This window comes from Schistocerca cancellata, chromosome 12 (genome assembly GCF_023864275.1).
Source record: "Schistocerca cancellata isolate TAMUIC-IGC-003103 chromosome 12, iqSchCanc2.1, whole genome shotgun sequence".
In the NCBI taxonomy this organism is placed as follows: Eukaryota; Metazoa; Arthropoda; class Insecta; order Orthoptera; family Acrididae; genus Schistocerca; species Schistocerca cancellata.
The window spans coordinates 56,885,248-56,899,227 of NC_064637.1; the positions used below are offsets into that span (position 1 = coordinate 56,885,248).

Below are 13,980 nucleotides of genomic sequence, written 5' to 3' on the forward strand. Positions count from 1 at the left end.
GTTTCCAGACTGCATGAGCTTAAGGATAAAGTTTACATTTATCTCACCAGCCATCCCTTTCGCAAAGCTAAGTTCACACAAGATTATATCTGGCTTCAGACTTTAGCTTATTTAGCAGACATTTTCTCAAAAATTAACAGTTTAAACTTATCTCTCCAGGGCTCAAATATAAATGTTTATATTGGGCAAAACTGTATCGAATAATTCATTTAAAAACTTAATTTTTGAGACACACATTTCAATAGGAATCAAACTGAGTGCTTTGATACCCTTCAAGACTTCCTGGTGGAAAATCATTTTTCTTTGGACAAAAATGTCGATAACATGGTTAAGAACATTTGAGCAGACTTTTAAAAATCTGTTACGTCCAATAATAAAAATTGGATGCGAAATACCTTCAAAGAGTCAACAATTTTAGCATCCACATTAAGTATGAATGAAAAAAAAGCAGCTTCTTGAAGTTTCCGCTGATTTTCAGGTACTGAAAAGTTATAAATATTTGTCATTAATTGGCTTTTGGGTAAATTTAAAGGAGTTCCCAGTGTCCATAATGCCTTTTTGCCCCGTTTACCCACATATTGGTGTGAGAAGTAATTTTCTTCATATGTCTACTTAAAAAGTAAATACAGAAACAGGCTTTATGCTGAAAGTGATTTGAGACTTTATTTAACTTCTGCAGTTTTGGACTTCAAGGCTCTGTTCCATGGAAAGTAAGTGTAACCTTCTCACAGAGTTCCAAGGAAGAGGTGAGTAATTACAATGAAAACTTGTACTTATTTTTGCAACTATGCCTACACGTCTAACTTTTAAGCCATAACGAGAATAACTGTAAGTTTTAACTGTTAAGCATTAATTTAAGGTTATCAGACCTTTCGCTTTGAACTGAATTTTATGCATGTATTCTGTACGTATATTTAAAAGTGAGGGGTTCACCCAACTGAGATCATTGTAGAAGGGGTTTGCGAATCGAAGAAGTTTGGGAACTGCTGACCTAATATTACGAACCTGAAATACTTAAGAAGCAAGATATTTCCTTCCATTTTTCATGAAGACATAACTCATCTAGAGAATAATATGGATTTTCTGCCTAAATTGTTTTATTTGGTCTTTTAATTTGGTAGTAGGAAAGGCTGTCAGATTTTAGGAAAGACATTGGCTAGTTTCAGCCTCACATGAAGTACATTTTTTTCATATAATGCTATTCTCTTACTATTGACTTGATATTTTGATTTTTGTCTAGTACTACACTGGTGCAGGCCACAGTTCAATTTTGGATTCATTGCCTTTGTAGGTAATATAGATACTTGTATAGTAAGCACATCTAATTTTGGAAACACGTTATGACATGATTGTTTGGGTTTGCCATCACAAATAATACTGATAAACTTTTTTTCTGTAATGTTAACAGTGTGCTTAGCCTGGTTTGTGTCATTGCACATCATCCTTCTACCACATCATTTGTACTTCTTGAGAAAAATGAATGACATGCAATTTTTAGCATCTACATATCTTAACAATATGTGCAGATCACATTTTTAGCAAATATATATTTTTAGATAACAGACAGGCTATCCATGTGCAAGTTCCACTTAAGCCTGTCCAGGATTGTGATTCCCATGAATTATGCCCAGTTCCCCTTTTTTACAATGTCATTTCCTATGGGTAATTTTGTACCAAACTCTGTTTGTCATTGGTAAATTCCATTACTGCATTCTTAGTGGCCCTTACATTTGAACCACTCTGTTGAAATACTGCTCTATCTTGTTGCTAACACAGCTGCACAGTACCTGTGAAATGATACAGGCTTTATATCTGCGTATAACTGATGTATCATCTGCATACAATATTTCTTTATAGGTAGGAGAACAGTACTTTATATCACTAACATACATCAAGAAGAGAAAAGATCCCAGTGTGCAACCATGAGGCACTCCATATTTAATATCAGTAATTTTGGATCTGAATGACCCACTATTTGTTTCAAGCAACCCAAATTGTTTTCTGTGGCTTACATAAAATAATATCAACTCAAAGTCAGATCATTTCGTACTCAGTTTCCACAGCTTGTCAAGTAACATGGGGATGCTTTTTCAAGAATGACAAACAATTCACTAATGTACTCCTTGCTCTCAATGGCAGTTTTTATTTCACCTTTAACTGTGCTGGGGCTACTGAAGTTGACTTGTTTTCATACAGCCCCTCTGAGTCTCAAGTGTCGATTCAGGAATGCCATTAGTCTAGTTTTAATAACTTTCTCAAGTATCTTCGAAAATGCACATAGGATTGAGATGGATCAATAGCTTTCAGTTTTAAATTAATCATGTTTCTTATAATTTGTAGTTACTTGTGTTGTCTGGGAAACTACCACACACAAATAGATCATTTACTATTATGGGCGCAGCATCAGACACGTTTCTATATGCTTTCTTTGGTGTATCCTTAGACAAAAACTCAGAAAGTTTTTAATGGTTGCAACCATTTAAAGCGAATTATGAAGTTCTCTGTGTTTGTTGTCTGTTTACAGGAAAATAAATGTACAATCCACGTCCACATGCAAGATAAGAGTGTCATGCCAGTGACCAAAGTAAGGCACAGACAAAGCCTCCAAATTGTGCAAGTCCTTCCAGAGCACGCTAGCCTTCACAATAAAGTGTGGAAGTTCATATAGTGACATCAAATAATTGCACCCCTTCATACATCTACATAAATATTGAGGACTGTTCCATAACGCAAATACAGAGGAATGAAAAGAGGATTGTAGCATGTGCTCATTCTAAAAAACTACAGCTGTTTTTAGTTTGCAATTTGCAGATCACAAATCTACTTTGGTTTAGTGTGTTTTACAGATGTGGTCTCTCTCTCTCCCCATCTCCCTCCGTGTCCACAGAGACACTGTCATTTTAATACTGGTCTGTTGGTAGAGCCTTCTTAGATGCATTTGGTAACTGTGTTCAGCTAAATCATTCCACAGCTAGAATACAACTTATGCTGTCCTCAACAAGAAGATAAGTTTATAATACCACTGTGCTCTGCTAGGCATGGTTGAGCTCCCACAGATACAGGAAAGAACTGGGTTTTTCAGCTTCTGACGTGTAGATTGCCCTGCACGGCATGCATGTTATGGGAGCAGCAGCGGCCTGCATTACTGACCTGAATTGCGAGGGCTACATATGCTGATTGATATGGCTGTAGAAAGCTGAGATTGATAGAGAGAGAGAGAGAGAGAGAGAGAGAGAGAGAGAGAGAGAGGATGGGATGGATAGAGAGGGGGGAGGGGGAGGAGGAAATGAAGGGAGAGGGGGAGACAGAGGATGATATAGGTGGCAGGACAAAATTGTCTTAACTGAAGAATTGTGCAATGTTCTAAAGAGACAGTAACAACTCATCAAAAATGTGTCTCCACTTATAGAGCAAAACTACGTAAACTGAGAACAGTTTTGTAATAAGTTTAGCAACAAAAATGATGTTGATCAATAAATAAATCAGCAAATATATAATATGGCACTAAAGAAAGAAAAATGTATACAAAACAACTGACAAGATGAGGAACCAAGATAAATGCGTAAACTTCGCAACAGAATTCCTAACTTCAGTCAATGTTCCCAGTACGCCCCTGCAAAGAGATTATTAACATCATAAAATTGGCAGTATTAATCGAGAAAGGAAAAGGCAATCCAGTATTACCACTCATTTCAACTAACTTACCATTCAGCTTTAAAAGGCTCCAATCTCCAGTAAGATTAGCATATTGTACGACTATCAATAATACACAAGCCAGTAGTGTGGAATGACTCTAAAAGATTTGTTTTTCTCAAGCAGACAAATATCTGTAGCATGCTGGACAACAACCAAAGATTTCTCTTATTAACCAAATGCAAAACACCAAATGCAGTATATAAAAACACGCTTTAAATAAGTTACACACTGCACAACTGAGATGTTTTGGAGCACAATTTTTTCATATTCAGAAAATAAATCAAGTAAAATAAACTTACCTAGTTAGTACATACTGATAATGTTCCTTATTTACACTAATGGCAAGTAAAATGTGACAATTTCTCAGACATCACCTGAAGCAGCATTAAACCTACAGCGGAATAACAAGTTATGCTGCACGCCTAAGTGCGGGTTGAGTGGCTTTAAATACTCACGGTCATGTATTGGCATATGCCTCGTCATGTCCTTCTTGTACGAAAAAGTCAGACTGCAGACTGGGCATTCATACGGGCGGATTCCCTTGTGTCGCCTCAGGTGGACTTTCAGGTTTTCCGACCGGGCAAAGCACTTGCCGCAAATTTCACATGCATATGGACGCTCATCTGTGTGAAAAGATAGGAGGGACGAGTGATATTTTTAAAATTAGATTATGTTAACAATCAACAACAAATTCCAAGCTACACATTGAAGTACAAGAAGGAAGGCATTTAAGGACATGTCTGTAACCTCAATGAGTTATTTAAAATTATGAATGGACTGTTACAGCAAATAACAGCTAAGCAAGCTGAGTACAAAAATTACATTCTTTTTGAGAGCTATTACCGTATTTACTCGAATCTAAGCTGCACTTTTTTTCCGGTTTTTGTAATCCAAAAAATCGCCTGCGGCTTAGAATCGAGTGCAAAGCAAGCGGAAGTTATAAAAAATGCTGGTACGTGCCGCCACAACTAACTTCTGCCGTCGAATATATGTAGCACTACGCACGGATGCTCTGTAGGCACAAAGATAAATACTGACGCCAAAACCTCTGCGTCAGTAAATAAATTTAAAAAAAAAGTGGAAGACGAGTTTTTTTTCTCCGCCGCGAGTTTCGACCACTGCATTTTCATACATTATCCAACGAGGTAAATACAAATTCCATATTGTTCATCTTCGAATGTAGCACAATTTCAGTGTACTACGAAAATCTGACTGGCTATCTGTGAGAAGAGATGATTGCTAATAGGAACCTGATGAAATTTGAATCACATACAGTATTCTCTTCACCATAAGAATAATACGGATATAAACATTTTGCCATGTATTCTTTCGTGTTTGCTGCTCTCTCATTTAAATCCTGTCTGCCTAATAAACTACGAAACTAGAGTGAGACAACAGCAAATGCGGAAGAATATACGTATCGTGTCATGTTTATATTTGTATTATTCTTATGCCTAACAGCGATACAGTCAGAAACGAAGCACGACAAATGACTAGATTTTTAAATCTAAGATGACTAATTTCTGTGCAGAATTTGATGTAATAAAGAAGCGGCCGCAAAGATTTTCAAACGGAGAAATATTTTCGCCTAACTCTCGTTCAGAACATGTTCTATCATACACAGTCTATTATTTGATTCTTGTTGATCATTATCAAAGAAAGCAGCAGTGTAAGTAACAACAAATAGCAGTCTCTTGCCATTGTTTCGCTAATGAGACGATTCCTCACTTTTTTTTTTTTAATTGTACGCGGCGGTAGCGCGCACAAAAGCAAGCCATGCCGCGAGCCGCGACAGGCCGTAAACACGCACTATCAGAATGCGACAAACAATGCGTGACACAGTGCAGTAATGCATTTTCAGCTTAAGAGTGACGCAAACACCTATAACAAAGAAAACGGCACTTGTCAGCTCAAAGCAAAATAAGCAATCGATTCAAACCAGACGAAGCACGTGAAAAAGGAAGGGTACCTGTATAAATACGGACGGAGCGCCTGACACGTAGCAATGGCTACCTGGTAAAGCTTAACTGCTAAGCTTACGACTCGAACCAAACTACTGTAACTGTATCGTCATTCATTCGACCTAAATTGTGTCTCATATTACAATGGACCAACTTTGTTTCGATTTGGAGGTGCGGCCTAAAACTTTTCTCTCGCCTTGAATTTCGAGTCTCAAATTTCAGGTGCGGCTTAGATTCGGGAAATGTTTTTTCCCTTTATTTCGAGTCTCATTTTTCAGGTGCGGCTTAGATTCGAGTGCGGCTTAGATTCGAGTAAATACGGTACTGATACACTAATATTCGTGAAAACTGAGATACCCACATGAATTCATATAATGAATTCTATATCGCAAGTTATGATGATTATTGTCAAACTAAAGCCTAACATTTATTTTCACAGAAACTACAACAGATATGGAAAACACGTCATGCAGTGAAGCGTGCGTGTACTTTTACTTTCAAAAGGATGCACACGCAGCCGTGCTATGTCATCTGCAGAGGGCAGCTCAGACTGTGTGTGTGTGTGTGTGTGTGTGTGTGTGTGTGTGTGTGTGTGTGTGTGTGTGTGTGTCCACTGCCAGAGCCAGCTACGGGCTATTTAAGGTCAGCCAAGCTATGCCTGGCCTCAGTTCTTTATGTGTATTGCTACAACTCTTTGTACACGTAATTGATTCCTGCTGAATTTTACTTAAATATGTGTTCAAGTTGTTAACGCTTCTGTGGAATAAAGTTGTGTTCGACGTACTGGTTGTGTTTTAGTTATACCTAATTACAAAACATTAACACAGTTAAATGGAATAAAATTTCAGCTACACATTGCCATTTTTCTGCATATTCACATCCTTTAAGTATGCATTTTCGGCAATGAAAAACTGGAGCCTGTACTCAGCATTCAAAAAAATCTAAATCAGTTGAGACTAAGTGGTCTTACAGATTTGGCAGTGGCTTCAAATGAATGCGGAAAATGGCTCAAGGAGCTGGAAAACTGAAGGTGCAAAAGTTGATGTCATAGGTGAGGTCAGACATATTTGGCAACAAGTTGTTGAGTTACAAAAATGTTTTGGGTCCCACTGGAAGTGGAAATTTTTCTTCTACTCTGGCCAGGCTCTGGAAATGTGAACTTTCAGCCTAGTCAAGGTCATCACACAGTATTCATAATGAGCAATTTTTCGAGTCTCCAAGAGATCCTACGAAGCACACCTCAACTGTCCCACAGGACCGTACTTGTCACTTTGCTCTCTAACGAACTGCTACTCTGTGCACTGTCTAGCAGATTCTGCCTCATAGTGGTGACACCAAATCTCATTCCCAGTGATAATGGTGTACGTAAAATTGTCACCTTTGTCGTCGTATCAGTCCAGGACGTACCAACAATTTTGCATTATGGCAGGGTTTTTGTGTCGTGTAAAAACCTGCAGGACCCATCTCACACGAACTTTGTGGTAACGCTACAGCACCGCACTCAGAAACACAATCCTTCCTCGGTTGCAATGTGCCCGTTGTAGCCGACGAGTCGATCGGAGCACTGCCTGTTACGAGAGATTCCAGTGTCGAGCAGGGTACTGCTTGGTGTGCACTCTCTTTCCAGCCCTGCTGAAATGCAACTGCTCACAGCCTAACATTACTCACAACTCCTGTACCATCTCTGTACACTTTAGTGAGTGTTGACAGGTTTCAATTAGCACAATGTGTTCAGCAGTTAGGATTTCAATTACACATCTCCATTTTATGGGCTCGCAGGTGTCGGGCGCTACTGTGGAATGCTCCCCTGCTGTCGCTAACTGCTGCCGGACTACGAAACCGCCAGAACATTAGTGAGAAGATTCAAAATTAACACTAAACCCACATAATTGTGTTTTAATACTCAAAGTCACAGTCCATAGGAGATTAGGATCATGTCACTCTAATCAATTTCAGACTTTTGTAGTTCAGTACGGTGTGACGCTCTCACGTGCTGCAATCGGCAAATGATACGTCTACATCTATACTCAGCAAGCCACCTTACAGTGTGTGGCTGAGGGTACTTGCGTACCAGTGTCACTTTTCCTGTCTGACTCATTCATATCACTCATTCCTAACTGATGCATATCCCAGACTGAAAACCAATGTTTAAATATTGATCAAAAGAAAGTTTCTCAGTCCACCTCATTTGTGAGTATACTGCACTTCCTGAGAATTTCTGTAATGGATGAAGTCCAACACCTACCTTATCCGCAATTACTTTCACGTGACCGTTCCACTTTAAATTGCTCCGTATGCATACGCCCAGATTTTTGATGGATGTGGCTCCTTCCAGTGATTGTTCGGCATTCCTGTAACTGCATAGCAATTGAGCTTTCTGATAATTTATGTGCACGGTGAATCTGATCCCTCCATCCTCTCTAGTTTCCATATCTGTCCCAGCACTTCCCAACTCAAACATGTAATAGAGTCTTAAATTTCCTTTCCAAACCCAATAGCACTTTTATTTTGAAAACCCTATTTAGTTCACTGAAAAACCTCCAAGTCATTTTGACTCATATGTCTATATCTTTCCAGTCATTGTCTTTTTCAGTACGGTGGTCATACACTATTTTAGTTTTATTATAATTTATTTTCAGATCTATTTTCAAACTTGCTCTTTTAAGTTCTTCCATATGTCACTTTATCAGCACAACAGGCAGACAGTACAATGGCACACGTTGTGTCAGCTTTCAGTGTGACAATTACATTTGTGAAAGCATTGTCATCTCAAACTACTTCTCCAGATTTGTTCCAATTCCTTTAAAATCCAAAACTGCTACACCAAATTTCAACAAATAACTCACAATACTACTGTCAACTTAACAAATGGGATATTATTTTCATCGTCATATGTGTGGTTTATGTTTGTGACAACATTATACTGAATAATAGTAAATTTTCAAAGTTCATCTTCTGTATCAGACAACACATGTTCACTGTTAATATAACAGCTGTTGTGCAATATCCAGATTTCCGGGGCACTCGGGTGTGACGGTGGTCGGATACTGGCCTGCCCATAACGCGGGGGCAGGCGTACTCGTCGCCAAGGTTCCAGCGAGCCAAACGTGACCGGCACGAGGAAGGATCACTGTACCATGCACTGGTCACATCATAATCCCTCCACATCAGTACCAGCCGTCTGACGGCAAGTAATGGATATCCTGCAAGATTCTGGGCTGTCCTGCCTCAGTGATCAGGAACTAGCACCAGTCAGACGGGTAGGCCGGCGTTATCACCTCGACATTAAAATTTAATGAATTAGTAACATAGCCTTAATTTGTACCAAATGTTTGTTTCAGAGAGGAGAGTGCTGCATAATTGTCAGTTACTCTGCAGACGTTTCAGCCATAATAATACAAATGTTCAGTCTGTGTGTTTTTTGATACAGATGTGACATTCAAAATCTTATCGTTGCTGACACCTGCACTAAGCTCATAACACCAGCGAAGGTGACTGATGCACTTAATCCAGGTCTTTTTGGAGATATCAGTTGACAACAGTTGGTCGCAGTAAATGCACTCCCCGTCCTTTTCACATTCGGATTACAATTCTTTCAACACGCTTGCAACAACGCTCGAATTGAAGTCTTATTCATCATGATTCTGCTGCTTCATGACTCTGTTTCTTTCTTATGAAGAGCTTCCTTTTGATAGCCCCAGATGTTGGAGGTCTGTCAGATGCACCACGTGAAGCTCCTGGAGTAGGTTTCGTTGAAGGTAGTGTCATCCCTTTAGTCTTGGTACTTGCTTTCTCTCTCCCTTAAGCCAGGGACTCCTTTTGAAAAGGAGATAATGTCAACATTGCAGCTTTACCTGCTCTTGGTGTTGGGTTTTATGGTGAGCTGATTGCAAAAGTAGAAAATGCCATTTTTTCCATTCTAGTAACTGCAGATCGCAGTGGTCCTGTTGTCGCTTCTGAGGTCTCACCATATGCTGCAGATTGCTGAGGAGGATAATCAATAGATGAAAAAACCATGTGTCATGAGGGTAGCTTCCACATTTTTTAAAATAATTTTCAGCCACTTTTATTGTTGTGGCTCTGCAAAATGCCCAACTCATCAATGGTGCAATTTCTTTGTCTCTCAAACACTGGAAAGGTAGCATTTGGAATAAAATTCAGAATGTTTGGTTGTATAAAAGGAAACCAAATGTTGGGTACCTGAATTAGTGCATCCTATTACTACTCGCTATTAAGGACCATCCCTTACTTCTGTTTAGTCACAACCTAACTCTCAAATGGGTGGTGGATGACACTTTTATTTATTTGGTAAGAAAGAGCATCCTTCAAACTGCTGTCTCATATGAGATGCTTTGAAAGTATATCTTACCGGACTTGAGGAAGGACTTCCAACTGCGCTCTGCCGAAAACATTTTTCTTGACCAGAATGCTGAAATAACTGGTTGATGGAACATTGACAGCACCGGCACAAGCTCACAATGGTGTATCAGAATGACCCTCCCTACTTGTTAACAGAGCGAGCTGCAGAAAGATGCACCGGGCGAGGGAGATATTCAGGCACCTGAAATTAGGTAAACACCCAAAATATGGGCATCTACAGGATGACTATAACCCACAAAGAAACTAAAACAGCGGCTTCAGTAAGAAAGGACCCTGTATGAAGAAAATTGCTGGTGAAGAACACAGCAGGAGAACACATCAGCCATTTTTATTACCTGGAATGCAATATCACGTATGAATATGAGAAAGATGTAGCCAAGCAGCAAAATTTGGAAAGATGTGTGTGACAGTAAACAGGTGCTTCACAAAAGTACAATTGCCAAAAAAATGAATACACCCTTTTAGAGGTTTCCAGTTCACTCAAGATTTATTCTTGCAACGTTGGATATGGAGTACAAGAAATGACTGCATTTGCAGACCAATAGCACAACAAGTTCTGAGGTACCAGGTATCGACCCATGCTGAAACACCAATACTAGTATGTGGTGTAGACCTCACACGCGGCAATGTAGGTGATGATTCCAGCATCTAGTCGATCGTACACATGATGAATACTCTCCTGGGATATGTTATTCCACACCTGTTCTACCTGTTCATTTAGTTCTGTAAAAGTTGTCAGTGACAAGTCGCACAAGTCGCTTCTCATTCCATCGTATCCCACACTTGCTCAAATGAAGACATGTCTCGAGATTGTGCTGGCCGTGGAAGTTGCTGCACATCTTGAAGAGCACACTGGGTTTCACGGGCAGTGTGTGGACAAGCATTATCCTGTTGGAACAACACATCAGCTTCCTGTCGCACATACGGGTGACGAAAGGGTCTAACAACATTCTGCACATACTGAGCGATGGTTAGCGTCCCCTTCACAAACACCATGTGTGTACGAGACATTTAGCTACATACTTATATGGATATGGTGTCTGTTCTTTAGGACATGTCGAAAGAACAGATGCTACTGATGACCTGCAGCTGTCTAGAATGAAATTATAATTATATATTAATACCTTCAGCTGCTGGCAAGAGTTGATATATATCAATGGGGACAGGTGAAAATGTGTGCCCCGACCGGGACTCGAACCCGGGATCTCCCGCTTACGTGGCACGTGCTCTATCCATCTGAGCCACCGAGGGCACAGAGGATAGTAGGACTGCAGGGACTATCTCATGCGTGCCTCCCGCGAGACCCACATTCTCACCTTATATGTTCGCACACTACATTCGTAGTGTCTCTACCCGACACACTCATTACTCGTGGAAGACATTCTCACCAAGTCTCGTAAGAGTTCAGGTAATATGTGTGCATCCACACAGAAGAAGAAGGTCATGGCCGGTATCGCCAGAACTATATACTTATATTGATATATATACTTATATAGCTTGTCACGCCCTAGACCATAAGACCTGGGTTGGTGCCAGTGTGTCTCAGACGAATGAACTTTATGAGACAGTGCTCTGCTGGTCTACATTGTACACACAAATGACCATCACTTGCATGCAGGCCTTCTGCTTTCATCACTCAAGACCACGGTAAGCCACGCCATCTCCCAACAGATCCTCTGACGGCACCAGTCGCGTTGTGCACGTTGATGCTGTAGCGTGAGTGTAAAGCAAGCTAGAGGTGTGTGTGTCTATAGTCTCACTGCTAGTAACCAGTTCACAACAGTTCGTGCTGACACATCTGGGCCCACAAGCCCTCTTACCTCTGCTGTGGTAGCTGTACGATCTGCCACTGCTGTCCTTACAGTACGGCAGTCCTGTGCTGCGTGGAAGTACAGAACCTCGTCTACAGGTGTGAGAATATTCACGTGACCACTGCTACCAGCATTGTTGTGCAACTGACACAGGATGTCCACCTTTTGTTGCAGTGCTCTGAACGGACCATCCTGCTACTCAGAAGGCTACAATTGGACCACTTTCAAACTCTGTCAGTTGGCTATAAGAAGCACGAGTGCGTCGCCGTAGCACAGTTGGCTGCTTGCTTCACACATCTGCAGCACCACTGATCTTTCCAGTTGTGAGCTTTCCCAACTAAGGGATACACACGGATGGCACTCTGGTAGCTATGCCACTATGTTATCTGTTGGTGGATGACATTGAAGCCATTATCAGTACATCTACTGTCCCCCAGGTTGCATATGCCATCGTCAGATCAAAATCAAAGTCATTTTTCGAGATGTACCCCTTTTTTCCCCTCCGGGCAGTGTAACACAAACGAAGCTGTATAAAGTAATGGCAATCCCACACTACCATACGGAAGTGAGTCAGGGTCATTTACAAATGACAAGAAAGTAAGACCCAAGCAGCTGAAATGAGGTTTCTTTCGGCTGTGAAAGGCTGTACGAGAAGAGAAACAGTAATATCAGGATGCAATTAAACATGTTTCATGTAAGAAACAAAACTAACAAAGCAGTAGAAGAAATTGGAGTGAACATCTCGCCTCCTTGAAGAAGTCAAAAATTATAACCAGTTAGGTCAAAGAAGTCTGGGAAGAGATGGGCTTCTAACCGACAAAGGATGCATACTTAAATTGTAGAGGAAGAAAAAATCTCAAAAACTTTAAGCTCTTCTTTGCGCTGCTAATATAAGTTTTACAAGAAAACTCAATTCAGTGTCTTGAAAATGCCTGTCTGCAATGTCTGTGGAATCAAATTTGCATTCATTTATCCTGTAATAAATGTCCTTGTATGTTTATGTGCACTCCCCACCAACTACCCTCAACTAGGTCTGTGCCTGTGCCACAGTTTACTCTTCCTGAATAACAGAAAAACATTTTATCACTGCAAAGAATTATTCTTTGTCAATTTCTAGACAGCACACCAACTCTGTTCACTTAAGATAGATGCCAACAAACAGTTCTGCTTTGATTATTTGACAAAATCATTTACGAGTCACACTTACCAACAATCACGTCACAAGCTGCTAGTACTTGTATTTACCAGACTTCTCAGTCCGTCTTTATACTTCTACTTAATAAAAAATAGTTTATATTGAAGCATTGCCTTGATTAATAAAAGTTGACAGATATCACAATAACTGAGTAACTTTCATTTGGGCTCAGTCTGTACAGCAGCCAAAATTACTATAAAAAGAAGTGCATTTGTAGTATCTGACTAGAACATTTGACTGTGCTCTCTCCAGCAGGCAGTCGTTTATACATACTGGTATGAATGCTGCGGACGTGCTTGTTGTAGTTGGCCCTCTCGTTGAAGCTCCGTCCGCACTGGTCACACTTGTACGGCCTCTCACCCGTGTGCAATCTCGAATGAACCTTCAGGTTCGAAGCTTCGGCAAAATGTTTCCCGCACGTAGAGCATTTGAACTTACGATCGTCTGTCAACAGAAACAGTGCCACAGGTATTATACTCACTGGAAATGGAACATAATCTTACAGAAACAGTGTAACAGTTTGAAGTATTATCACGGGAGGAAGATCATCCCGTCGACAGCTCAGTTATTAGAGATAGATCGCGAGCTCACGTTATGAAAGGATGGGGAAGGAAATTGGCTGTGCCGTTTTCAAAAGGACACACTCAGCATTCACACTAAGCAGCTTAGGAACATTCGAGAAAACTATTCAGGATGGTGGGGCATTATTTGAACTGTTATCCTCCCGAATGTGTGTCCAGGGAGATGTGCTTACAAATCCACTGCCACAGTCAATGTATTATGCTGCGAGAAACTAAAAAAATTATTACATACATATACAATGTTTTACTTAAGTTTTTGTCAGTTTTGACTGGACTACAGAGCTTAAGATTCTGAAGTAATCAAGAATAAAAAACAACAAGTGGAAAGTTATTTAGAAATTGCACAGAAACCAGAC

The 13,980-nt window shown here is 40.2% G+C and overlaps 1 protein-coding gene across 1 annotated transcript in view; it reads right to left on the reverse strand.

Moving 5' to 3' along the window:
- LOC126109452 (gastrula zinc finger protein XlCGF26.1-like) overlaps positions 1–13,980 on the reverse strand; it is a 60,295-nt gene that overhangs the window by 6,515 nt on the left and 39,800 nt on the right. Inside the window, exons 6-7 of the mRNA XM_049914481.1 lie at positions 13,317–13,487; positions 4,152–4,319 (exon numbers count right to left, since the gene is read on the reverse strand). Coding sequence (XP_049770438.1) covers positions 4,152–4,319; positions 13,317–13,487 — 339 coding nt within the window. The remainder of the gene's footprint in view (positions 1–4,151; positions 4,320–13,316; positions 13,488–13,980) is intronic.